This window comes from Pseudochaenichthys georgianus, unplaced genomic scaffold, assembly GCF_902827115.2.
Source record: "Pseudochaenichthys georgianus unplaced genomic scaffold, fPseGeo1.2 scaffold_151_arrow_ctg1, whole genome shotgun sequence".
NCBI lineage: Eukaryota > Metazoa > Chordata > Actinopteri > Perciformes > Channichthyidae > Pseudochaenichthys > Pseudochaenichthys georgianus.
In genome coordinates this window covers 122,027-147,566 of record NW_027262359.1, presented here as the reverse complement: position 1 = coordinate 147,566, position 25,540 = coordinate 122,027, and the positions used below count along the sequence as shown (strand labels likewise).

Sequence of the window (25,540 nt, the reverse complement as noted above, 5' to 3'; positions counted from 1 at the left end):
CTGTGGTGAGCAGGGGGTCCGAGAGCTGAGTGTGTGAGAGCAGCTTCACACACACTTCAGACTGCAGCTTCACACACACTTCAGACAGACTTCAGACTGCAGCTTCACACACACTTCAGACAGACTTCAGACTGCAGCTTCACACACACTTCAGACTGCAGCTTCACACACACTTCAAACTGCAGCTTCACACACACTTCAGACTGCAGCTTCACACACACTTCAGACAGACTTCAGACTGCAGCTTCACACACACTTCAGACTGCAGCTTCACACACACTTCAGACTGCAGCTTCACACACACTTCAGACAGACTTCAGACTGCAGCTTCACACACACTTCAGACTGCAGCTTCACACACACTTCAGACAGACTTCAGACTGCAGCTTCACACACACTTCAGACTGCAGCTTCACACACACTTCAGACAGACTTCAGACTGCAGCTTCACACACACTTCAGACAGACTTCAGACTGCAGCTTCACACACACTTCAGACTGCAGCTTCACACACACTTCAGACAGACTCTAACTGGACTTCACCTCCTCGTCAGAGTGTCAGTAAACTCGGGGAATCCTCTGTCTCTACAGTGAGTCACAGATTCTGGTCAGTCGTTGATGAATCAGATCAAAGTGAGCTGAAGCTCAGCTGCTCCACACCATGACACGATAGCACACAATACAAGGAGCTCTTTTGCTTCCAGCTACAATACTTAAAAACACTTCTATAATTACGGCTTTAGAACAATTTATACTGCTTTTTTAATGTATTTTATATTTTTTAATGTAATAATGGTGTTTAATCGTTTTCAAACGGCTGTAAGGTAACAAGAATAACTGGTTCATGATGCATACACCTCTGTTTACTTTGATACTTTAGGTCATTCTCACTGTGTCTGTATCTCGCTGCGTTTACTTCAGTAAAAGGTATTCATACTTCCACCCCTGCTTGTTGTCTATTGCCTTGCTGTCAGTCTGTGGGGATATGCAGTGTCGGGGAAAGCTTTGCAGCCATGACGTCACACTGTGTTTTCATTTTGATGCTAGCTCTAACTCGTCTTCAAGGAGCTCTGATTGAAATGCTCCAGCTGGACGTCGTCTGATTACAGTTTGTCTCGTGTGTCTGCAGAGGTTGAAGAGCCAGTCGATGAAGTACCGCTCCGGCCGGACGTTCCCCACAAAGACTGCAGAGAAACAGGAGAACAGCAAGAAGAACCGCTACAAGGACATCGTGCCCTGTGAGCTATACATAATAATACATAAAAACACCGTTAAGGTTAAAAGTGTAAAGAATTATGTGGACGGATTTTAACAGACTTTAACTCCACTGTAACTCCACTGCCTGTTTTCCAGGTCTCAGGCTCGAAAATGACGTTCCCAGAACAAATGACCATATCTTCTAAAAGGGTTAAATTAATCATCCTTTTTCTTAAAGTAATGATAAACCTGTGAGTTGGATGTAGAAAAGTCAGAATCAATATAGATGTTTTTATTTAAAAGTAAAGTCAGATTGAACATGGTAAAGAACTGTAAATTATTGTGTCCGTCCAAATATTTTTTTTACTTATAGTGAAAACCACCCTTGAATGATGGGTTAATATACTAAACTATAACATATAATAAGTACCCTGTATCAAGATTGAAGCAAAACAAGTAACATTTGACCTTTTTAGAGAGGTTTAGAAAAACAGCCCGCCTCTGAGGTCATTGGATGGATTTGGGTGGATTTGCCATATCTCTGGTGAAGTTGTGTGTTGTCTTGCTTGCCTTCACTGCCCTGGGTTATGGTCGCTCAGTGATGATACATATACCGTTGGAATCTGTGGAATCTCAGCTTTCATATGATATCTAGTCTGTGTGGATCCAATGAAGTATAACATATTTATATCATGAGTTCTGTGCTAAGTGCGTCAGCACTCTCTCGCTCAGTGCTAATTCAGAGGCTATTTTCAGTCCATAAAAATGTAATTAAAATGTTTTAATTGATTTTATTTCCCTCTGTTTTTAGTCGACTACACCAGAGTGAAGCTCACTCTCACCTCGAGTAAAAATGACAACGAGTACATCAACGCCAGTTTCATTAAGGTACATTTACTCTGAAGATGAGGAGGATCATTATAGACCTGTGGAAATGTGGTTTGTGCAGATCTTACCTGCTCCGACTCCTGACTTTAAACTGTGTTAAGAGATGAGAGGAGGTGAGAGGAGGTGAGATGAGAGGAGATGAGATGAGGTGAGGTGAGATGAGAGGAGATGAGGTGAGAGGAGATGAGATGAGGTGAGGTGAGATGAGATGAGAGGAGATGAGGTAAGATGAGATGAGAGGAAATGAGAGGAGGTGAGGTGAGGTGAGGTGAGAGGAGAGGAGATGAGAGGAGATTAGAGGAGATGAGAGGAGAGGAGAGGAGGTGAGATGAGAGGAGATGAGAGGAGATGAGAGGAGAGGAGATGAGAGGAGAGGAGAGGAGATGAGAGGAGATGAGAGGAGATGAGGTGAGAGGAGGTGAGGTGAGGTGAGAGGAGGTGAGGTGAGAGGAGATGAGGTGAGGTGAGAGGAGATGAGAGGAGATGAGAGGAGATGAGAGGAGATGAGAGGAGATGAGAGGAGATGAGGTGAGAGGAGGTGAGGTGAGGTGAGAGGAGATGAGAGGAGATGAGAGGAGATGCGAGGAGATGAGAGGAGAGGAGGTGAGAGGAGATGAGATGAGATGAGAGGAGAGGAGGTGAGAGGAGAGGAGATGAGAGGAGAGGAGATAGGACTTTATTTATCCCAAATTGAGTGTAATTGTAAAATGTCCAGTGGGAGTTCAAGTCCAGTTATTAAGATACGTAATTGCACGTTATATTTTATTCTCAGGGGGTCTCGGGGTCTCGGGCTTACATCGCCACGCAGGGTCCGCTGCCTCACACCGTGCTGGACTTCCTCAGGATGCTCTGGGAATACGACATAAAGGTACAATTCAAAGTACTTTAAAGGTCTCCTCTCATGCAAAATGCACTCTCTGATGTCTCCTGTCCCCGGTGTGTCCCCGGTGTGTCCCCGGTGTGTCCCTGGTGTGTCCCCGGTGTGTCAGGAGACTCTCAAAGTGTCAGGAAATAAACCCCTCCGTACCCACATCTCTAAAAACGGGGGAACAACGGAGCTGATCCAGACTTACTCAAATGTGGGCGGGCTTTACCCCCACGGGCCCAGTGGGGTTCCAGTGGATTACCAGAGCAAAATGTACCGTACAATTTATTTAAAATATGTTTCAATTTTAATTAGATGGCAAAGTTTGTTAACTGAAATAATACACAATTTTTAGCCTTCATGGCAAATCAATTTTATTTTTCATTTTTTGGTCACGTTTGTGGCCTATTTTGTTTTCAACCAAATGTCGATGACATACATGTTTATGCTCATGAAAGTATCACAACAAAGATTGTCAATCACAAATTAAATTAAAGAAAAAATATCTTCAACAAAAAAAAAGTCCATCATCTGTCATCACCTTTCAAAAGTAATTGCGGACAATAGATGTCTCTGCTTTGTGGTCTCTTGTCTTCCTTGTAGTATTTGTCATGTCCACTAGATGCGCTCGATAGGATTAAAGCACTGATATTCAGGATCTAGTCATCGTGAAAAGTCGTAATCTGGATCAGGCTGATCCTATCCTGAATTGCTTTGAACTCCAGGGACAACATCTGTTCGACTTGTCTGATCCAGGATCACAAAACATGGGATTTCAAAATCTGATCGGATCTGATTGAGATTAAAAGCTTTGAACTCCTCGGGTAAACCTGAGAGAGAGAAAGAGTTTGAGCTCCATCCTGTTTCAGAGAGAATCCTTGATGTGGTTTGGAACAGGATATGGAGTTTCGTCAATTTTTTTTGTTAAAGCTACAGACCCAGAATCATCACTTTAGTCACAGGTCTGAAATAGAGGGGTTTGAGGCTAGAAAGATCTCTTTAGTATTTTGAGCAAAGCACTTTTTTATATATTTGTATCTATCTGAGACTAATAATGTATACAAATAGAATAACAGGAGACCTTTAAAGGAAGTACAAAGCATGCTTCAGGTAAGATTAATAAAATGAGCTCTCACCTGTGTTATAAAAACTGACATTTTGACCTTCTTCGTTCTGCAGGTCGTGGTGATGGCCTGTCGAGAATTTGAGATGGGAAAGGTAATTTATTATGATTTAATATTCAACATTTTCCTTTAAGAGGAGTAAAGAAGTATGTAGTGTCTCTACTTTAAAGAGTCCTCTCAGTATGTAGTGTCTCTACTTTAAAGAGTCCTCTTCTGCTGATGTCCAGGTGTATATCAGTATGGAGTGTCTCTACTTTAAAGAGTCCTCTCCTGCTGATGTTCAGGTGTGTATCAGTATGTAGTGTCTCTACTTTAAAGAGTCCTCTCCTGCTGATGTTCAGGTGTATATCAGTATGTAGTGTCTCTACTTTAAAGAGTCCTCTCCTGCTGATGTTCAGGTGTATATCAGTATGTAGTGTCTCTACTTTAAAGAGTCCTCTCCTGCTGATGTTCAGCTGTATATCAGTATGTAGTGTCTCTACTTTAAAGAGTCCTCTCCTGCTGATGTTCAGGTGTATATCAGTATGTAGTGTCTCTACTTTAAAGAGTCCTCTCCTGCTGATGTTCAGGTGTATATCAGTACGTAGTGTCTCTACTTTAAAGAGTCCTCTCCTGCTGATGTTCAGGTGTATATCAGTTTGTAGTGTCCCTACTTTAAAGAGTCCTCTCCTGCTGATGTTCAGGTGTATGTCAGTATGTAGTGTCTCTACTTTAAAGAGTCCTCTCCTGCTGATGTTCAGGTGTATATCAGTATGTAGTGTCTCTACTTTAAAGAGTCCTCTCCTGCTGATGTTCTGGTGTATATCAGTATCTAGTGTCTCTACTTTAAAGAGTCCTCTCCTGCTGATGTTCAGGTGTATATCAGTATGTAGTGTCTCTACTTTAAAGAGTCCTCTCCTGCTGATGTTCTGGTGTATATCAGTATGTAGTGTCTCTACTTTAAAGAGTCCTCTCCTCCTGATGTTCAGGTGTATATCAGTATGTAGTGTCTCTACTTTAAAGAGTCCTCTCCTGCTGATGTTCTGGTGTATATCAGTATCTAGTGTCTCTACTTTAAAGAGTCCTCTCCTGCTGATGTTCAGGTGTATATCAGTATGTAGTGTCTCTACTTTAAAGAGTCCTCTCCTGCTGATGTTCTGGTGTATATCAGTATGTAGTGTCTCTACTTTAAAGAGTCCTCTCCTGCTGATGTTCAGGTGTATATCAGTATGTAGTGTCTCTACTTTAAAGAGTCCTCTCCTGCTGATGTTCAGGTGTATATCAGTATGTAGTGTCTCTACTTTAAAGAGTCCTCTCCTGCTGATGTTCAGGTGTCTATCAGTATGTAGTGTCTCTACTTTAAAGAGTCCTCTCCTGCTGATGTTCAGGTGTATATCAGTATGTAGTGTCTCTACTTTAAAGAGTCCTCTCCTGCTGGTGTTCAGGTGTATATCAGTATGTAGTGTCTCTACTTTAAAGAGTCCTCTCCTGCTGATGTTCAGGTGTATATCAGTATGTAGTGTCTCTACTTTAAAGAGTCCTCTCCTGCTGGTGTTCAGGTGTATATCAGTATGTAGTGTCTCTACTTTAAAGAGTCCTCTCCTGCTGGTGTTCAGGTGTATATCAGTATGTAGTGTCTCTACTTTAAAGAGTCCTCTCCTGCTGTTATCCCTGTGTAAACGTGAACATCACTCTTTTTCCTGCAGAGGAAGTGTGAGCGCTACTGGCCTGAAGAGCAGGATCAGCAGTTTGTCTGCGAGCCGTTCACAGTTCACTGCGTGAGTGTTTCATTTCTCACAATCACAACTTCGACATCGGCCGTCGCAGAGCCGACGTCATGATCTCACACTGCTCTCATGATATTACTCACCTGCTGCACTGCTGCGTGTTTCTTCGCAGGACTCTGAGGACATAAAAGGAGATTATCTGACCAGGACGTTACGGGTGACTTATGGCAACGTAAACTGTTTTTTTTACTGAATCTCCTGAAACCAGCACGATGCTATCAGCTGGCTTTGTTGTTAGATGCTACAAAGACAGTTTGAATCTCACGTCTCAATCAAGAGTCCAGTGAAATCTTTCCATGTATGAACATCTTTCCTCCAAACCAAGGCCACGACCTGGCCTTGCTATTACATGTGCTCTGGAAACATGAGATGAGATGAGAAAGGACTTTATTCATCGTAGCCCTCCCAGTCGCAGGATACTTTAAAAAAGTTAATTCTGTAACTAAATACGCACACGGATCCTCTCTCTCTCTCTCTCTCTCTCTCTCTCTCTCTCTGTATTTCTCTCTCTCTCTCTCTGTATTTCTCTCTCTCTCTCTGTCTCTCTCTCTCTCTCTGTCTCTCTCTCCCTCTCTCTCTCTGTCTGTCTCTCTGTCTCGCTGTCTTTCTCTCTCTCTCTCTCTGTCTCTCTGTCTCGCTGTCTCTCTCTCTCTCTCTGTCTCTCTGTCTCTCTGTCTCTCTCTCTGTCTGTCTCTGTCTCTGTCTCTCTCTCTCTCTGTCTCTCTCTCTCTGTCTCTCTCTCTCTGTCTCTCTGTCTCTCTCTCTCTCTCTGTCTCTCTCTCTTTCTCTCTCTCTCTCTCTCCTCTCTCTCCTCTCTCTCTCTCTCTCTCTCTCTCTCTCTCTCTCTCGCTTCATCTGATCGGCTCTCCTGATCGGACCTTTATTGAGAGCACCGATCAAACTATTAAGAGTGAATATCGGCCGATAATGATCGACGGCCGATCGATCGGAGCATCCCTAATTATTACCGGACATTTTGACCGGCAGGTTTTGAATTTACTGTTTTTTTATAAATGTTACCAGCTAAAAAACGGTAATTAGCGGCTAACGGAATCCCTGATATATATGTAAACATATACATACACTCATTTCCAGGGTGAAAAAATCAAAGCAAGGTATCAGGATTTGTCGCAGCTCGCCCGAAGAGACTGTTGGCATCATTGTTATTGTTTATTACTTTGTTCCAGTTGTTTATTACTTTGTTCCAGTTGTTTATTACTTTGTTCCAGTTGTTTATTACTTTGTTCCAGTTGTTTATTACTTTGTTTCAGTTGTTTATTACTTTGTTCCAGTGTAGTCGCACCGTGCAGCAGCTGCATTACTTCAACTGGCCGGATCACGGTGTGCCGGACTCCGTCCCCCCGATCCTGGACATGCTGCAGGAGATGAGGTCGTACCAGGAGCACGACGACGTGCCCTTCTGCATCCACTGCAGGTCAGAGGTCAACTGCATTTCCTCCACCATCCATCTATTAGGAATAATGATGGCCATGTTTGCAGCATTTAAAATATTAATTTATACTATTTTAATTATTATTTTATTTATATTTTTATTTATTTTAGTTTTTTTTGTGTTTCGTTTACGTTGTTTTTTAAATTTTCAAACTGCTTGCACTTGAACAAAAATATACAGCAACTCTGTGAAACTGCAAATTGGACTCTATACAGACGACACACTTTTGTATTTACCCAAACATCTAACTGTCTGACAGCTAAAAGAGTTTTGCAATTAAAACAATTAGTTATTAATAAGGAAGAAATAGAGTCCAATGGAAACATCCAATTGGACCAGGGAGATGCTGCCTTCAGGGACCTGTCAGGGTTGGGAGAAAATAGGACCGAAGTGCAGTAAAAAATACAAAAAGGTTTGGTAACAAAAAGCGAGCTTTATTAAAGAAAGCCGAAAACAAGAAACTAATTAACATTAACAAGACCGGGGAGCACGGCAGACAGGAACAAACTTGCGGGCGGGAACAGGCAGGAGACATGGACTAGCATAGACGAGCATAGACAGGTAGCATGGACATGAAACAACGGGCAGGTAGCAGGGACATTAAGAGACGACAAACAGACATGGAGCACAGGGAAAGACAAGACTAAATACACAGAAGGGTAATCACAGGATAAGACACAGCTGGGCAGGGGAGGCAGAAACACAAGGGCAACAGGTGAACACAATGAGACAACCAGAAACACAAGGGCAACAGGTGAACACAATGAGACAACCAGAAACACAAGGGCAACAGGTGAACACAATGAGACAACCAGAAACACAAGGGCAACAGGTGCACACAATCAGACAACCAGAAACACAAGGGCAACAGGTGAACACAATCAGACAACCAGAAACACAAGGGCAACAGGTGAACACAATCAGACAACCAGAAACACAAGGGCAACAGGTGAACACAATCAGACAACCAGAAACACAAGGGCAACAGGTGAACACAATCAGACAACCAGAAACACAAGGGCAACAGGTGAACACAATCAGACTATTATTATTTTCAATTTTAATTATTTTATGGTTTCTTTGTTTTTGTTTTGTTTTGTTTACGTTGCTTACACATCACTACCTAGAGATTAAATCAAAAACAGGTTTTAAGGCAAAAGGCTTGCACTCTGTGTCAGTACACATTTAACAAGGTGTGTACATTACCAAAAATCTTAAAGAAATACTTTACACTTTGTCCAACCCATTTAAATTTGTAAAACAATTCATGCAATTCAACGTAAAGTGTGAAGTGGCAGTTATTGAATGTGATACAGATAATATTAATGAATAATAATCATCAGTAATGGAGAGGGTTAGTTTTGTTGCAGGTTCACACGCACCAAGGGTCTCAGAGTATTCAGAGTATTATGGGAGAGTGTGTAGAGTGTGTGTAGAGAGTGTGTGTAGAGTGTGTGTAGCCTGTGGTTAGAGTCTGTGACGTGTGTGTGTGTAGCCTGTGGGCAGCGTGTACGGTTCATCATCACCTGGCTCTTCTTAAACAGGAAGTGTGTGTAGGCGTGAAGCCAACGACCCGCTAGGTCCTAAAGCGTGTGTGTGTGTGTGTGTGTGTGTGTGTGTGTGTGTGTGTGTGTGTGTGTGTGTGTGTGTGTGTGTGTGTGTGTGTGTGTGTGTGTGTGTGTGTGTGTGTGTGTGTGTGTGTGTGTGTGTGTGTGTGTGTGTGTGTGTGTGTGTGTGTGTGTGTGTGTGTGTGTGTGTGTGTGGCCATTTCCTCTCAGTAACTCTGTGGCTGATTTTAAACCCACACGTCTCTCTTTTCTCTGAAACTCAGGTCACTTGTTGTTTGTGATTAATTCTTCCGCAGGGTGTTGGTTAGTAGAAACATTTTGCTCAGTAAATGTGATTGTGTTCTTTGACAACAACACAATGACAGTTTTGAGTCAAAGCCTGAACATCTTGAGGAATGAATAAGAGCTGTAGTGTTCTTATCGCAGGGTGCGGTTAGGACCGGAAAATCCAGAATATCATGACACAGGGTTTCAGAATCTGTTGGCAGTGCCACGGCCGACGCCTCGCTCACCTCTGAACCACTTTAATAATAAAGACTTTTCAACTATTATTACAACGAATACAACACTGTTTATATTGTGATATGCATGCTATATGTTGTAGCACACTGTGCACGCCTTTAATTGAATTTATTACATGGCTTAGTTGAATACTCGATTCTGATTGGTCAATCCAGAACACGTGACGCATTGTTAATCCAGTAGCACAGACCGCTGTCAAGGATTTATTGACCGTTGTTAAGGACGCTCACATCTGCAGAAAGAAGTCCGGTTGATTTAACTGTAGGCTATACAGTTTTTAATTATTTTATCTTATTTAATATTTTATTGGACATTTTATTTGTAAAAAACATATTCTTTTAAGTAAATGTACACACGCCTCTCTCACCTCTGAACCACTTTAATTTCAATCAGGAGAGACTTATTCCGTAAATTTGATAACATATGTATTGCCCAAGGGGTAATATATATTTTGGAGATTCGACCCCATCATACTGTGATGGGTTTAGGGGGAGGAGAAGAGGAAAAAAGAACGGGGGTCTAGATTCTGGTGGTAGTGCAGTGCTGAAGGGGAATTGAAGGAAAGGGCGAGAGATTGAGAGAGTGGGAAACCGTCTTCCTGAAAGAACTTGCGCTGAGCTTCATAATAAAGGCCTTCAGCCCCAAAGGACTTTAAAACGTTATTATTATAATGAATACAACACTGTGTATATTGTGATATGCATGCTATATGTCGTAGTACAAAGTGAACCTGTTTATGTGAGGATGTTTTATCTGAATGTGTATTTGTTGCAGTGCCGGCTGTGGGAGGACAGGCGTTCTGTGTGTCATCGACTACACCTGGAGCCTCCTGAAGAAACACGTGAGATGTCCTGCCTCCAAAACGTCCTGCACATTAAGAAAGTTCGTGAGATAGTCAAGTACCTAACAGTGAACACCTGTGTCTGTGTTCAGATGATCCCTGCAGATTTCAATATCTTCGACATCGTGCAGAGCATGAGGACTCAGAGGCCGTCCGTGGTTCAAACTAAGGTAACAGCGTGTTGTTATTCCAACAAGCACAGCCACATGCTCTCATTCCCCAGCGGCTGCTTCCTCCTGTCAGTTTGCAGGTTTGCGCCTCGGGCTCTGAGGCACCTCGCAGACCGGTTTGTGCTTCTGTGTTCAGGAACAATACGAGCTGGTGTACAGGACGATCCGGCTGCTGTTTGAGAGGTTCCTGCAGGAGGAGCAGAGCGTCGGAGAGGTGAGAGGACGCAAGCACGCACTCAGATCTAAGATAGATAAAGCATGACATCAGCGGAGCAGAAACAAGCAGCAAGGCTAGAAAAGCAGTCACGTGATTGAAGTGCAGAAGCATTGGAGTTGCAGATCGACTTGGATACGATTCGATAAAATACATAAAGTAGATACGCCACGATACAATTAGATACGACACGACAAGACATGTTAAGATACGATACTATACGATAGGAAAAGAGACGAAAAGACACAGATCAGTAAGATGCTATATGAAAAGAGACTCCACGATACAATAGGTGACGATTCGATTCGATACGATACTCTAAAAGACGAACGTATACGACGCGATTAGTTTACATATTTACGGTAACTGATTACGTAGCATTATTGCATTTCATCACCTTTCCTTCATTAATGTAGTGCCCCCCCCCTCTCAGATAGCGGGGGTCTCTCCCTCTGCCTCCCCCCACACAGAGAGCTCCCTCTCAGACCTCAGTGATGAAGAGGAGCAGCTTCATCAGTACCAGCTGCTGCAGCAGGAGGAAGAGCACTCTCACTCCCTGCCCACTCCAGCAGGAAACTACATTACCCAGAAGGCCACGGTGCTGCAGGAGGGGATCCGTCTGATGGTGGAGGATCCGTACTTCGACACCCCGATGAGTTCCCCGTCCTCAGAGGACCCGAAGTGGACCGCCAGCCCCCTGTTTAGCCCCCCCGCCCTGCACCTGAACGACCAGGAGCAGGACTCACCTGTCGCAGGTACATTCTTTTATTATGCTGTTTATATTTAATTGAATTGTATCTCCGTCTTTTATAGTGTTTTTAATGTTTCAAATGCTTCTTCATCTTTCCTTTTGAGTGTACTTTCTTTACATTTTATACTCGGTAGTGACTCCTGGTCCTGGCAGAGATGATGAAGAGGAAGCTCCTCCTCTTCCTCAACGAACCCCTGAGTCCTTTGAGATGGCTGCAGGTCAGGAGCTGATGAACGTCCAGACGTTCCAACACAACCAGGGTCTGTCCTGCACCCCAAATATATATATACTTCTTTTTGTCTGTATTATTTATATTCCGACAAACAGACAGCATGAGTAGAAGCAGGAGGGCAGAGAGCAGAGTTCATCCAGAGGTATTCCTCCAGCTGCATGACAAAGACAAAGACCTAATTAAACACGCACACAGATACACAAAGTGATATACATGCATACAGTATGTACACATATACATGCATACAGTATGTACACATATACATGCATACAGTATGTACACATATACATGCCAGTCCATGTTCAGATAACAGGAGTTTCACTTCTCATCCTATTTTTATATAAACTATAATAATTAAGATAATTATGAATAATAGTTATTATTATCATTACATTACATTTAGCTGACGCTTTTATCCAAAGCGACTTACAATAAGTGCATTCGACCAAGAAGACACGACCTTGAAGAAAACAGAATCATAAAGTACATCAGGTTTCATAGAGCCAAGCATTTCAAGTGCTACTCAACTGGCTGTAGATAAGCCAGTCCTTTATTAGTATATAAGTGCTTTGTTAGCAGTTCTTTGTTAATAGTTCTATCGCTCGAAGTGGAGTCGAAAGAGATGAGTTTCAGTCTGGAAGGTGTGTAAGCTTTCTGCTGTCCTGATGTCAATGGGGAGCTCATTCCACCATCTTGGAGCCAGGATAGCAAACCCACGTGTTTCTGCTGATGGGAACTTGGGTCCCCCTCGCAGCGAGGGTGCAGCGAGTCGTCTGGCTGATGCAGAGCGAAGTGCACGTGCTGGGGTGTACAGTTTAACCATGTCCTGGATGTAGGAGGGGCCAGATCCATTCGCAGCATGGTACGCAAGCACCAGTGTCTTGAAGTGGATTCCAGCAGTTACCGGAAGCCAGTGGAGGGAGCGGAGGAGCGGCGTGGGGTGGGAACATTCAGGAAGGTTGAAGACCAGACGAGCCGCTGCATTCTGGATGAGCTGCATTATCATTATAGTTATTATAAGTTGAGAGCATTCCATAGTTTTGCACTATGGATAAACTGTGTGATGTAATGCTTGTTCTGTAAGGCTTTCTACACAAATATACATATATATATATACATATATATATATATATATGTATATTGTGATGTCACGAGAGGGTGCATCATCGAGGGCAGGTCCATTCCCTCTCGTGGATGCAACAGGGACTACAACTCCCATAGTCAGCAGGGCATGAGGGAAGATGGCTGCCCAGCTGAAGAGTGTTGACTGTGAGCACAAAGCAGGAGGGAGACAACGTGCAGAGGAGAGACGGCGACGATGTGCTTTACTTTCTAAAGTCCTCAGTCAGATGAATCCTTCTGTTTGGTTTGTGACGATGTAAGTTTGTGACGGCTGTAAGAGACGGAAATACACCTGGTGACACCTGCTGTCTTTTATTCATCGCACCCACACCTCAAGCTGAAGATGCCTTCCCCTCAAGACATCACGATATATATACCCCAGCATGCATCACTTCGCCACACGGGAGTGTGTTTGTGTAACGAGCTTCAGAATAGATATTAATGTTAGTCTCTGTTTCAGAGCCCGCCCCCTCCTCTGATTGGCTGATGGTCATCATCCCTCCAAACGCTGCTGCTGAGGCTCTCAGGGAGTTAGGAGGTGAGGAAGAGGAGGAGGAGGAAGAGGAGGAGGAGGAGGAGGAGGAGGATATTTCTGTTTCAGCTCGTTGTGAATCATTTACTAATTGACGTCCCCCCCCCCAGGTAACCCCCCCTCACCTGTGCCCCCTCTCCCAGAGAGAACACCTGAGTCCTTCGAGCTGGCCCTCGATGAAGGTGACTCCATTTAGAACGAATAAACGAAACGATTTTAATGCAATATAATATCTTTGACTCGCCGTTGAAACGTCTTCCTCTCGCCGCCCTTCAGCCTTGGTGCAGCAGAGGTCAGAGGTCGGAGGTCAGAGGTCAGAGGTCACGGCGACCCGGAGCCGGATCGGCACGTCTTCAGAGTGGAGCTCCTCTTCCTCCTCCTCTTCATCACCTCACACCGAGAGCAGAGCCTGGATCAGGAGCAAGGTGAGCAGAGAGTTCAATAGGGCGCCACAGTGACGCGTCCTAAAACCAGGAAGTGAGTCAGCATTTCTCCACTTCCTGTCCCCTCGTCTCTGAACCAATGGGATCTCTCCATAGGACTTTGGAAAGTATCTGAACTAAGGTCTGAGGTTGAGACGCATTGAAGAGACGGATCACGTTTTGTTCTACGACATTAAATCATCAGCAGTGACTCCACTGGAGATTTCTGAAGAGGTGACGTGTCTGAGAAACGTTGAAGTCGTGCTGCTGGACTCGCCTGTAGCTCCTTTATAGCATAACGTTAGCATGTAGCTTCTGGACATTAGATTTATGATTAGAACATTATGAAAGTAGCCGTGTGGAGATTATCCGATTGTGTTTCAACCCCAGACCTTGTTTCCAGCTAGTGTCCTAAACCCTACGGAGAGACTGCATTGCGTTTTTGTCGAGGGTTCTAGGACGCGTCACTGCGGCACTCGATACAAATACATTTAAAAACACGTCCTCAAGTCATGCTGTGAAAACCTCAGACGTTCAGAGCATTTCACATGAAACTCACAGGAACACCTTTCTCTCTCCCGTAGAGCCTGAAGGCCACGATGACCTTCACAGGTGAGACTTCTTCAAAGCACCCGCGTGAGTCCCCAGACCAGTTCCATTTAACACACTGTGTGTGTGTGTGTGTGTGTGTGTGTGTGTGTGTGTGTGTGTGTGTGTGTGTGTGTGTGTGTGTGTGTGTGTGTGTGTGTGTGTGTGTGTGTGTGTGTGTGTGTGTGTGTGTGTGTGTGTGTGTGTGTGTGTGTGTGTGTGTGTGTGTGTGTGTGTGTGTGTGTGTGTGTGTGTGTGTGTGTGTGTGTGTGTGTGTGTGTGTGTGTGTGTGTGTGTGTGTGTGTGTGTGTGTGTGTGTGTGTGTGTGTGTGTGTGTGTGTGTGTGTGGAGACCTCTGTACAGGCTGTGTGCTGAATCTATAATGATGTGGATTATCTTTGTTTAGCAGCGGAGGAGAGCCTGACCCCCCCCCTCCCTGACAGAACCCCCGAGTCCTTCATCCTCCCCACAGAGCGTGAGTTCACCCCCCCACAACACACACACACACACACACACACACACACACGCAGGGTTGTTTCTACTGTAGCTGTTGGGGGCCCTAGTTTGTACAGTTCTGTATCTACAATGGGGGGACTCCGAAGCCTTTCAGATGAGCTGTGGAGATGCATCAATCTGGTGCACTTTAAAGGTCCCATGTCATGCTTTTCTGGTTCTCACCCGTCCCCTTGTGTTCTGTTTGCGTCCGCGGAGCCGTTACGTTTGGACCGATCCGCGGACTTCCTCACACACACACACACACACACACACACGGCGGGACGTTGCGAGGCTCGCTGCTGCGAGGAGCGGGACACTGTGAGCTGGCTCACTGGTGCGGGGTCGGAGAGACAGCGAGACACCACGGAACTCAGCCTGGGCACACACACCAACTCCCAGCCAGGCTGCGGGTGTGTGTGTTCGGGCTGGGTTTCGCTGTGTCTCGCTGGGCTCACAGGGGGGGGGGGGGGGGCAGGAGCTCCAACACGCCGTGTAGGACAGAGAGTGAATTCACAGACTATACAGAGTTGCTGTGAGAAACCAATGTGAGTTTGGAACATTGAACAATGTGAATCTATTCTAGTCGACCTCAACGATGGAACTATGATCAGTGGATCCTACGTTTGATCGTTAAGCATATAATGCTTCACGAACACAGGAGGGGGCTCGGCTGGCTATAAAGACGGCTCATTTAAATTCTCCCCAAATATATTGAGGCTGAATCTGAACTTTCAGCTTGGGGGCCCCCTAGTGGCCGCGGGGGCCTATGCATCCACACAGTCCGCCTATAGGAAGAAACGGCCCTCCACCTACACACACACGCACGCACACGCACACACACACACACACACCCCGGCAGTCCTTCATGACTTTATTATTTGACCTTCTTATTTGTTTTTTTGTTCACACCAAGTAAAGCGCTATAACAAACCTAATCTATCATTATTATTAATATTATTATGACTAACTCCCCCCTCTCCCAGCAGCAGTTCCTGTGCCCCCCCTCCAGCAGACGCCCCCTCCCCAGCAGACGCCCCCCCTCCAGCAGACGCCCCCCCTCCAGCAGACGCCCCCTCCCCAGCAGACGCCCCCTCCCCAGCAGACGCCCCCTCCCCAGCAGACACCCCCTCCCCAGCAGACGCCCCCCCTCCAGCAGACGCCCCCTCCCCAGCAGACGCCCCCCCTCCAGCAGACGCCCCCCCTCCAGCAGACGCCCCCTCCCCAGCAGACGCCCCCTCCCCAGCAGACGCCTCCCTGCCGCCCCCCTCATGTGGGACGCTCCTCAGAGTGGGACGGGACGTCTCAGCCCAAAAGGTTCCTGGAGGTGGTGATGAGCCGCAGCAAGGTGAGCACTTTGGCTTAGATCCTTTCTGAAAACCCAGTGACGGACTCTGCGCACGAGTCCTTTCATTATCTGGATCTATGAACGTGTCCAAACAAACTCATGTATTCATATCTGTGTTGACGACATTTCATCTTTTCTTGTTTTCTGTTTACTTTTTTTTATTACTGCCGATTTTTATTCCATATTTTATTCCAAATCAGAATCAGAATCAGAATGCCTTTATCAGTCCCACAGAGGGGGGATCTGCATCGCTACACAGGACAGAGCCACAGACAGCTTAATGTTACTATGTTCAAAAAAGTACTAAGTTATGATATAATAAAAAATAAAGAAAAAACGCTTTTTAAAAAACAGTTCTTAGGATTTGTGGATACTTTTATATTTTACTACATTTTTTATTATTTTTAATATTTTTCTAGTTCTCTATCTGTGTCTTTTTAATGTTTGTTTCACTTGTATGTCTGCACCACGACACCAAGTCAAATTCCCCGTACCTGGAGATAAACCTGATCCTGATGAAAGGCATCAATACGAGTCTTTAGTGGATTGATTCTTCCTATAGTGTCTACTGTGTTATACCTCATGGTGTCCCATACTGTTCATTGTAGAGCCGAGAGATAGGGAGTCGGAGGCGGTGCAATGAAGGTGCAAAGTTGTCTTTATTCAAGACGACATGTTGTCGGGTCGCAGCCCGGGACGACAAGAGAGAGAGAAGCCAGGAGGGCCGTGCGGAAACAATACCCCCAACTATAGTTCCATGTGTGAATTATGTAACCCAGTGTATTAATAAGTGGTCACGACATCATACTTTCATTATCTTTGTATATCTGTCATGCGTTGATTACTCTGCTTCGGACTGCTCATCTGAATCGCTTCTGATCGAATCTAATCTGAATCTAAGCCTTTACTTTAATGCTGAGAATGATCCATTTCCTTCTTTAGAGGCTCTTTATTATCGCTGCCTTTTGTTTTATTGAATATTCAGGACAGAACATGTTGTATAAATAAAACTCCTGAACTCATGTCCCTGCTTTTGCATTAGTTCACATTTGATGAGACTTTAACTTTTGTTCCTCTGTGTTTCCCACAGAGCGTCCGCGCTAAGAGTTCCCGACAAGGTAAGAGATGTCCTTTCATTTCAACTCCACCCTACCTGGCATTTAAAGGGTTACAGTCAAAGTCAAACCTCTCTTTCAAAAGAACGTCTGCAGATTGTTCCGTAAATCAGAGAATACATCAGCTCATTGTCTTTAGATCGGTACCCCTGTCACCCGTCTATTTTAAAACGCCCACACCACTCTGCAGCTTTTAAGATACGAAGAACTTTATTGATCCGTAATCGGGAAATGTTTGCGTTGCAGCAGCATAAAAGACAAACAAGGCATACATAGAAATTAAAGAGAAGGCAAACATCTGGAAATAGAATTAAAACGGCATTAAACACCCGGACACAAAAACACACACAAAAACACAAATAAATAATTACACAAAACACGAACACACAAAGGCTTTGGACACGATATGAAGCAGGATGTTATTCACATTGAGAGTGTGGGGACCGGTTGCAGATGATGGTGGATTGTATATTTAGGATTAATAATTGTGGTACAAGTTGTCTTGGCCACCACATTTATCAACCGTCTCTCAAACTGGAGTCAATAGCCCGTTTGTGCGGGTCTATTTTCTGTGGCGGATGTGGTGCATTAGTGAGGATCAGGTGGATGTGGCTTTGTATACATGTCGTGCTCATGTCCATCATTAATAAAGAAAGTGCCAGTCATGGTTTTAACAGGTTCAGTTTAGCAGGAGGAATTATTATATGGTGCACCGCCATGTCAGCAGTTCAGTCTATTCCTTTGTTGCCTTTAATCCACAAGTTGCTCACATTTCCCAGAGTGCATTGCTTTGAGTAAACCCAGCAGCAGCATGTAGTGTTCTGCACCACAGGAGGCCTTCTCTACAGAGCGATCACTGGATCAATATGAACTCTACTCTCTGTGTGTGTGTGTGTGTGTGTGTGTGTGTGTGTGTGTGTGTGTGTGTGTGTGTGTGTGTGTGTGTGTGTGTGTGTGTGTGTGTGTGTGTGTGTGTGTGTGTTGCAGAGCCCCTCTCGGTGTTCCAGCAGGCCCCGCCCCCCCCGGCTGCAACAGGAAGTGGTGAGCAGCTTCACTCAATATATAAATAACCTCTATGTGCAAAGTAACTAAAGCTGCAGAATGAAGTACAAATACCTCCAATTGTACACTAAGTTCACAACTTATGTATGTCCAGATACAAAAAGAGCAGAGACTCTGTTGAATGAATGAAGTGGAGTCAGAGAAGTAACCAAGTACTGTTACTCAAGTACAAGATCGGAGTACTTCTACTTTTATTCAAGATCGGAGTACTTCTACTTTTATTCAAGATCGGAGTACTTCTACTTTTATTCAAGATCTGAGTACTTCTACTTTTATTCAAGATCTGAGTACTTCTACTTTTATTCAAGATCTGAGTACTTCTACTTTTATTCAAGATCTGAGTACTTCTACTTTTATTCAAGATCTGAGTACTTCTACTTTTATTCAATATCTGAGTACTTCTACTTTTACTACAAGATCTGAGTACTTCTACTTTTATTCAAGATCTGAGTACTTCTACTTTTATTCAAGATCTGAGTACTTCTACTTTTATTCAAGATCTGAGTACTTCTACTTTTATTCAAGATCTGAGTACTTCTACTTTTATTCAATATCTGAGTACTTCTAATGTTACTCCAAGATCTGAGTACTTCTACTTTTATTCAAGATCGGAGTACTTCTACTTTTATTCAAGATCGGAGTACTTCTACTTTTACTTCAAGATCTGAGTACTTATACTTTTACTACAAGATCGGAGTACTTCTACTTTTATTCAATATCTGAGTACTTCTAATGTTACTCCAAGATCTGAGTACTTCTACTTTTATTCAAGATCGGAGTACTTCTACTTTTATTCAAGATCGGAGTACTTCTACTTTTACTTCAACATCTGAGTACTTATACTTTTACTACAAGATCGGAGTACTTCTACTTTTATTCAAGATCTGAGTACTTCTACTTTTATTCAAGATCTGAGTACTTCTACTTTTATTCAAGATCTGAGTACTTCTACTTTTATTCAAGATCTGAGTACTTCTACTTTTATTCAATATCTGAGTACTTCTAATGTTACTCCAAGATCTGAGTACTTCTACTTTTATTCAAGATCTGAGTACTTCTACTTTTATTCAAGATCTGTTTTATTCAAGTACAAGATCTGAGTAATTCTACTTTTACTCAAGAACAAGATCTGAGTACTTATACTTTTACTCAAGTACAATATCGGAGTACTTCTACTTTTACTCAAGAACAAGACCTGAGTACTTCTACTTTTATCAAGTACAAGGTCAGAGTACTTCTACTTGTACTCAAGTACAAGACCTGAGTACTTCTACTTTTACTCAAGAACAAGATCTGAGTGCTTCTACTTTTACTCAAGTACCAGATCTAAGTACTTCTACTTTTAGTCAAGTACAAGGTCAGAGTACTTCTACTTTTACTCAAGTACAAGATCTGAGTACTTCTACTTTTACTCAAGTACAAGATCTGAGTACTTCTACTTTTACTCAAGTACAAGGTCAGAGTACTTCTACTTTTACTCAAGTACAAGCTCAGAGTACTTCTACTTTTACTCAAGTACAATATCGGAGTACTTGTACTTTTACTCAAGAACAAGACCTGAGTACTTCTACTTTTACTCAAGTACAAGGTCCGAGTACTTCTACTTGTACTCAAGTACAAGACCTGGGTACTTCTACTTTTACTCAAGAACAAGATCTGAGTACTTCTACTTTTACTCAAGTACAAGATCTGAGTACTTCTACTTTTACTCAATAACAAGATCTGAGTACTTCTTCCACCTCTGAGTGGAGTAGAAAGTATTGAGTAGAGTAAACTGAAAGACTCAAGTGAAGTACAAGTACCTCAAACTGTTCAGTACTTGGTCAGATTCCACCAGCAATAAAAAGCTGTTGGTTTCTGAATGAAAGCTCGTTGGAACTTCTGAGATCATGTCATTGTGTTTGCAGCGGAGGGGGGTAAGTATGACTTCCAGCGCAGACCCTCCCTGAAGACAGAGACCTCCGGAGACCAACCGGAGAGACAGGAGGAGAAGGGCATGACTCGATCCAGGGTAACCTCAACCTTCTACCTCAACATGTGTCCCCTCTTCTCCATGTCTCTTCTACATCAACATGTGTCCCCTCTTCTCCATGTCTCTTCTACATCAACATGTGTCCCCTCTTCTTCGTGTCTCTTCTCCATCAACATGTGTCCCCTCTTCTTCATGTCTCTTCTCCATCAACATGTGTCCCCTCTTCTCCATGTCTCTTCTACATCAACATGTGTCCCCTCTTCTCCATGTCTCTTCTACATCAACATGTGTCCCCTCTTCTCCATGTCTCTTCTCCATCAACATGTGTCCCCTCTTCTCCATGTCTCTTCTACATCAACATGTGTCCCCTCTTCTCCATGTCTCTTCTTCATCAACATGTGTCCCCTCTTCTTCATGTCTCTTCTCCATCAACATGTGTCCCCTCTTCTTCATGTCTCTTCTACATCAACATGTGTCCCCTCTTCTCCATGTCTCTTCTACATCAACACGTGTCCCCTCTTCTTCGTGTCTCTTCTACATCAACATGTGTCCCCTCTTCTCCGTGTCTCTTCTACATCAACACGTGTCCCCTCTTCTTCGTGTCTCTTCTACATCAACATGTGTCCCCTCTTCTTCATGTCTCTTCTACATCAACATGTGTCCCCTCTTCTCCATGTCTCTTCTACATCAACATGTGTCCCCTCTTCTCCATGTCTCTTCTCCATCAACATGTGTCCCCTCTTCTCCATGTCTCTTCTACATCAACATGTGTCCCCTCTTCTCCATGTCTCTTCTACATCAACATGTGTCCCCTCTTCTTCATGTCTCTTCTCCATCAACATGTGTCCCCTCTTCTTCATGTCTCTTCTACATCAACATGTGTCCCCTCTTCTCCATGTCTCTTCTACATCAACACGTGTCCCCTCTTCTTCATGTCTCTTCTACATCAACACGTGTCCCCTCTTCTCCGTGTCTCTTCTACATCAACACGTGTCCCCTCTTCTTCGTGTCTCTTCTACATCAACACGTGTCCCCTCTTCTTCATGTCTCTTCTACATCAACATGTGTCACCTCTTCTTCATGTCTCTTCTACATCAACATGTGTCCCCTCTTCTCCATGTCTCTTCTCCATCAACATGTGTCCCCTCTTCTCCATGTCTCTTCTACATCAACATGTGTCCCCTCTTCTCCATGTCTCTTCTACATCAACATGTGTCCCCTCTTCTTCATGTCTCTTCTCCATCAACATGTGTCCCCTCTTCTTCATGTCTCTTCTACATCAACATGTGTCCCCTCTTCTCCATGTCTCTTCTACATCAACACGTGTCCCCTCTTCTTCATGTCTCTTCTACATCAACACGTGTCCCCTCTTCTCCGTGTCTCTTCTACATCAACACGTGTCCCCTCTTCTTCGTGTCTCTTCTACATCAACATGTATCCCCTCTTCTTCATGTCTCTTCTACATCAACATGTGTCACCTCTTCTTCATGTCTCTTCTACATCAACATGTGTCCCCTCTTCTCCATGTCTCTTCTACATCAACATGTGTCCCCTCTTCTTCATGTCTCTTCTACATCAACATGTGTCCCCTCTTCTTCATGTCTCTTCTACATCAACATGTGTCCCCTCTTCTTCATGTCTCTTCTACATCAACATGTGTCCCCTCTTCTTCATGTCTCTTCTACATCAACATGTGTCCCCTCTTCTTCACGTCTCTTCTACATCAACATGTGTCCCCTCTTCTTCATGTCTCTTCTTCATCAACATGTGTCCCCTCTGTGGAAAGAGACTCTGAAAGTTTCAGGAACAAAGATTCTCTCTCTTTTTGATCCATTTCTATAAAAACCTGTCTGAAAATGAGCTGATCAGATTTTGGCCACCCCCCCCCCCCCCCCCCCCCCCCCCCCTTATCACCTGAATCTCCTCTAGAGCACCATTGAGTTCTTTGTAACCAAACCTCTCTCAGAGGGGCGTGGGGAGGGGCTCCTTATTTTCATCTAAAGCAACAGACAGAGAATCAGCACTTTGGAAACAGGGCTGAAACAGAGGGGATTATGGGTAATGCTTGGGATCGGGAGGGCTGATAATTTATTCCGGGAAATTACTCAGACCTACTAACTGACCTGACCGAAGTTATTGAGTCTATATAAGTTTACTGCTTGGCTCGGATCCACCAACGTCAGCAAGATCTCACCTCAACTAACTCCTGAACCAGGTTCAATTAACTGCTGTTTCAATTCAGACATCTCTCTTGAATCTGTTTAAGCGATCCCGAAGGATTTTGATATCAGTAAATGAGGTGTGGCCCTACCTAAGTGTGAGTGTGGCAGGGTGCAGTCTCACCTTTGAAGCAGGAGAGGTGGGATCAGTTTATTTGAAGAGAAATAGGTCCAAACTAATACAGGGTTTTTACCTTCTCTCTTTAACACATTATAATTATGCTGTGATCATGTTCTGATATGAAACTTTAATTCATAGTTTAGACATTAAAGTCTTCCGACAGAACCCAGAGGAATCTCCTCACGGATTGAAGGTGCTAACATTCACACCTAGAGCCTGACAACAATTCACTCAGCATTCAATAAACAGAAATGTAAGCAATATTTACCGAGTTTGAGAGAACCTTACCGAGTCAGAAACCCAGCTCTCCAGGGAGAGAGCTTTACCGGGAGAGAGCTTTACCGGGAGAGAGCTTTACCGGGAGAGAGTATACCAGGGGAACCCCCCCCCCCTCTCTCTCTCTCTCTAGTCTGCTCCCTCTCCACCAGTGTCTTTATGCTCAACGACAGGATAGAAAAACACAAAGACCCCTCCTCCACACCCATATTTGTGGAAGCTGGGCATGGCCTCTGATGTACACGACGGGACATGACCAGACATATTCTATGGCTATGGCAAAAAGGACACCCCTACTCTGCAGGACTTGCAAAATATTATTCTCGGCTATGACTTAACCACCTTTTTGAGGCCTCAGTGTGTTTCTCCTTAAGTCAGGAGAAACCCCCCCCATGTGTACTGCTGTGAGGGGAGAGGGAAGAAACTGCCTACTCTCTAATTAGGCCTTACACTCAACTTAACAAACCACTTTGTTTATACTGTAAATATAGAAAATGATAAAATATGAAGCATTTTCATTTTGGGTTATTCAAGAATATATTTGATTATATTTGATTATAACTAACTTTCGTTCTATTTATTCAACCTAATATGGAGATCTGAACAGGAGACCGGCTCTGGATGTGTCTGAGAGCTGGATACATTGATGAGAAACAGGATGATAGGGGACCTTTAATAAAACACCTGAGAGAAGCTGAACTAACTTCCTGTTTCCTTTTCTCCAGAGTCTCAAGTTCTTCAGACACAAACAGAAACGTGAGTGAAGATGATTTTGATTCAAACAATAAATGCTCTGATGTTATAAGAAAAGTTGAAGAGTTTAATATGTTATACTTTCAGCTAAAAATGCTCCTCCCCCTCCTCCATCCCAACCTGAAAGTCCTGCAGCTAACGGAGCGTCAACTTTAGGATTCAAACTCGGTACGTGACATCACTACGTAACACTCTTTAAAGTAGAGACACTACATACTGATATACACCTGAACATCAGCAGGAGAGGACTCTTTAAAGTAGAGACACTACATACTGATATACACCTGAACATCAGCAGGAGAGGACTCTTTAAAGTAGAGACACTACATACTGATATACACCTGAACATCAGCAGGAGAGGACTCTTTAAAGTAGAGACACTACATACTGATATACACCTGAACATCAGCAGGAGAGGACTCTTTAAAGTAGAGACACTACATACTGATATACACCTGAACATCAGCAGGAGAGGACTCTTTAAAGTAGAGACACTACACACTGATATACACCTGAACATCAGCAGGAGAGGACTCTTTAAAGTAGAGACACTACATACTGATATACACCTGAACATCAGCAGGAGAGGACTCTTTAAAGTAGAGACACTACATACTGATATACACCTGAACATCAGCAGGAGAGGACTCTTTAAAGTAGAGACACTACATACTGATATACACCTGAACATCAGAGGAGAGGACTCTTTAAAGTAGAGACACTACATACTGATATACACCTGAACATCAGCAGGAGAGGACTCTTTAAAGTAGAGACACTACACACTGATATACACCTGAACATCAGCAGGAGAGGACTCTTTAAAGTAGAGACACTACATACTGATATACACCTGAACATCAGCAGGAGAGGACTCTTTAAAGTAGAGACACTACACACTCACAAATGTATAAGATTTGTAACTTTTAAATGTCTCTCCTCAGGGTTTGGATACCGCTTTGGGAAACCTAAAGGTCCCCGCCGTCATCCGGAGACCTGGGTGTGATAATATTGAAGCTGATGATGATGATGATGATGATGATGATGATGATGATGATGATGATGATTTAGCACGTCGCTAACGGACAGCGAAGAGTTCCTTACCCACAGAAAAGAAGCTGAAGCTGCTTCCCTTTTCCTCTGTTAACAGGAAGTGCCTTTTCCAGCGCTGATGCACTTTGTCCTGCAGAGAGGAGGCTTTAATAACTCCTGCACCAAAGACTTGAATGTTTAATAAATCTAGCTCACCTGCAGGTCGTTAGCTTTAAGAGGCGGGTAGAGAGAGGTTTTAATGCCGTACAACTTGGTGTAAGAGGAGTATATTTTTATATATATGTGTACATCAGTCAATGCACCATGCGTGTCATTAAGTTTGGTTTCTCCGCTATCATTCACATCCCTCTAGTATTAATATTTTTAAACGATAAATGTCTTTTTGAGAGGATATTGAGGTACAGTGAATGTGATGTATACTGGCTACACACAAAATAATTTATTAAAAAAATATTGAACTTTTTTGCATCTCGTTGTTGTTGTTTTTATAGTGAACAAGAAAGTTTATTTTTTTTGTATTTTGGGGATGAGTCGCCTTCTGGTGGCAGAAGGAGGAACATTAGTGTTGTTTTCTTTCAAGTAAATTCAGATTGAACACAGTAAAACAATTCAATTGAAGTGTCCGTCCAAAAAAAAATAATTATATTTGTTTACTTATAGTGAAAACCACCCTTGAATGATGGAGAGTAGACTAAAAGCTTTAGGAATCCAAACTTGGGTGCATTTGCCGTTTATCTGGAACCCATTGGTCGGTTTTGGTGATTGACATCTCTTTTTAACCGCTAGAGCCAATAGAATCGAGAGGGTGTTTCTAAATCCATCTACACGTTAACATTGAGGAGTGAGAGTGATGCGCAGCCAGCATGCCCAAAAC

The 25,540-nt window shown here is 43.6% G+C and overlaps 1 protein-coding gene across 6 annotated transcripts in view; it reads left to right on the top strand.

The window, feature by feature from the left end:
* The window catches only part of ptpn22 (protein tyrosine phosphatase non-receptor type 22), a 27,055-nt gene extending 1,927 nt beyond the window's left edge, over positions 1 to 25,128 (top strand). The window contains exons 2-25 of one of the 6 annotated variants that reach the window (XM_071202169.1): positions 1,130 to 1,238; positions 2,009 to 2,085; positions 2,858 to 2,953; positions 4,130 to 4,168; positions 5,760 to 5,831; positions 5,953 to 5,997; positions 7,133 to 7,275; positions 10,158 to 10,224; positions 10,317 to 10,394; positions 10,531 to 10,608; positions 11,042 to 11,363; positions 11,494 to 11,619; positions 13,174 to 13,251; positions 13,356 to 13,427; positions 13,522 to 13,670; positions 14,252 to 14,303; positions 14,662 to 14,730; positions 15,737 to 16,095; positions 17,186 to 17,213; positions 18,198 to 18,251; positions 20,180 to 20,283; positions 23,586 to 23,616; positions 23,701 to 23,781; positions 24,558 to 25,128. In XM_071202169.1, coding sequence (XP_071058270.1) covers positions 1,130 to 1,238; positions 2,009 to 2,085; positions 2,858 to 2,953; positions 4,130 to 4,168; positions 5,760 to 5,831; positions 5,953 to 5,997; positions 7,133 to 7,275; positions 10,158 to 10,224; positions 10,317 to 10,394; positions 10,531 to 10,608; positions 11,042 to 11,363; positions 11,494 to 11,619; positions 13,174 to 13,251; positions 13,356 to 13,427; positions 13,522 to 13,670; positions 14,252 to 14,303; positions 14,662 to 14,730; positions 15,737 to 16,095; positions 17,186 to 17,213; positions 18,198 to 18,251; positions 20,180 to 20,283; positions 23,586 to 23,616; positions 23,701 to 23,781; positions 24,558 to 24,619 — 2,391 coding nt within the window. In that variant the 3' untranslated portion in view covers positions 24,620 to 25,128. Of the gene's footprint in view, positions 1 to 1,129; positions 1,239 to 2,008; positions 2,086 to 2,857; positions 2,954 to 3,002; positions 3,224 to 4,129; positions 4,169 to 5,759; positions 5,832 to 5,952; positions 6,013 to 7,132; positions 7,276 to 10,157; positions 10,225 to 10,316; positions 10,395 to 10,530; positions 10,609 to 11,041; positions 11,364 to 11,493; positions 11,620 to 13,173; positions 13,252 to 13,355; positions 13,428 to 13,521; positions 13,671 to 14,251; positions 14,304 to 14,661; positions 14,731 to 15,736; positions 16,096 to 17,185; positions 17,214 to 18,197; positions 18,252 to 20,179; positions 20,284 to 23,585; positions 23,617 to 23,700; positions 23,782 to 24,557 lie in introns of those variants that run through there. The other 5 variants (XM_071202171.1, XM_071202168.1, XM_071202170.1 and 2 more) reach the window with 5 other exon arrangements.
* Positions 25,129 to 25,540: the final 412 nt, after the last annotated feature.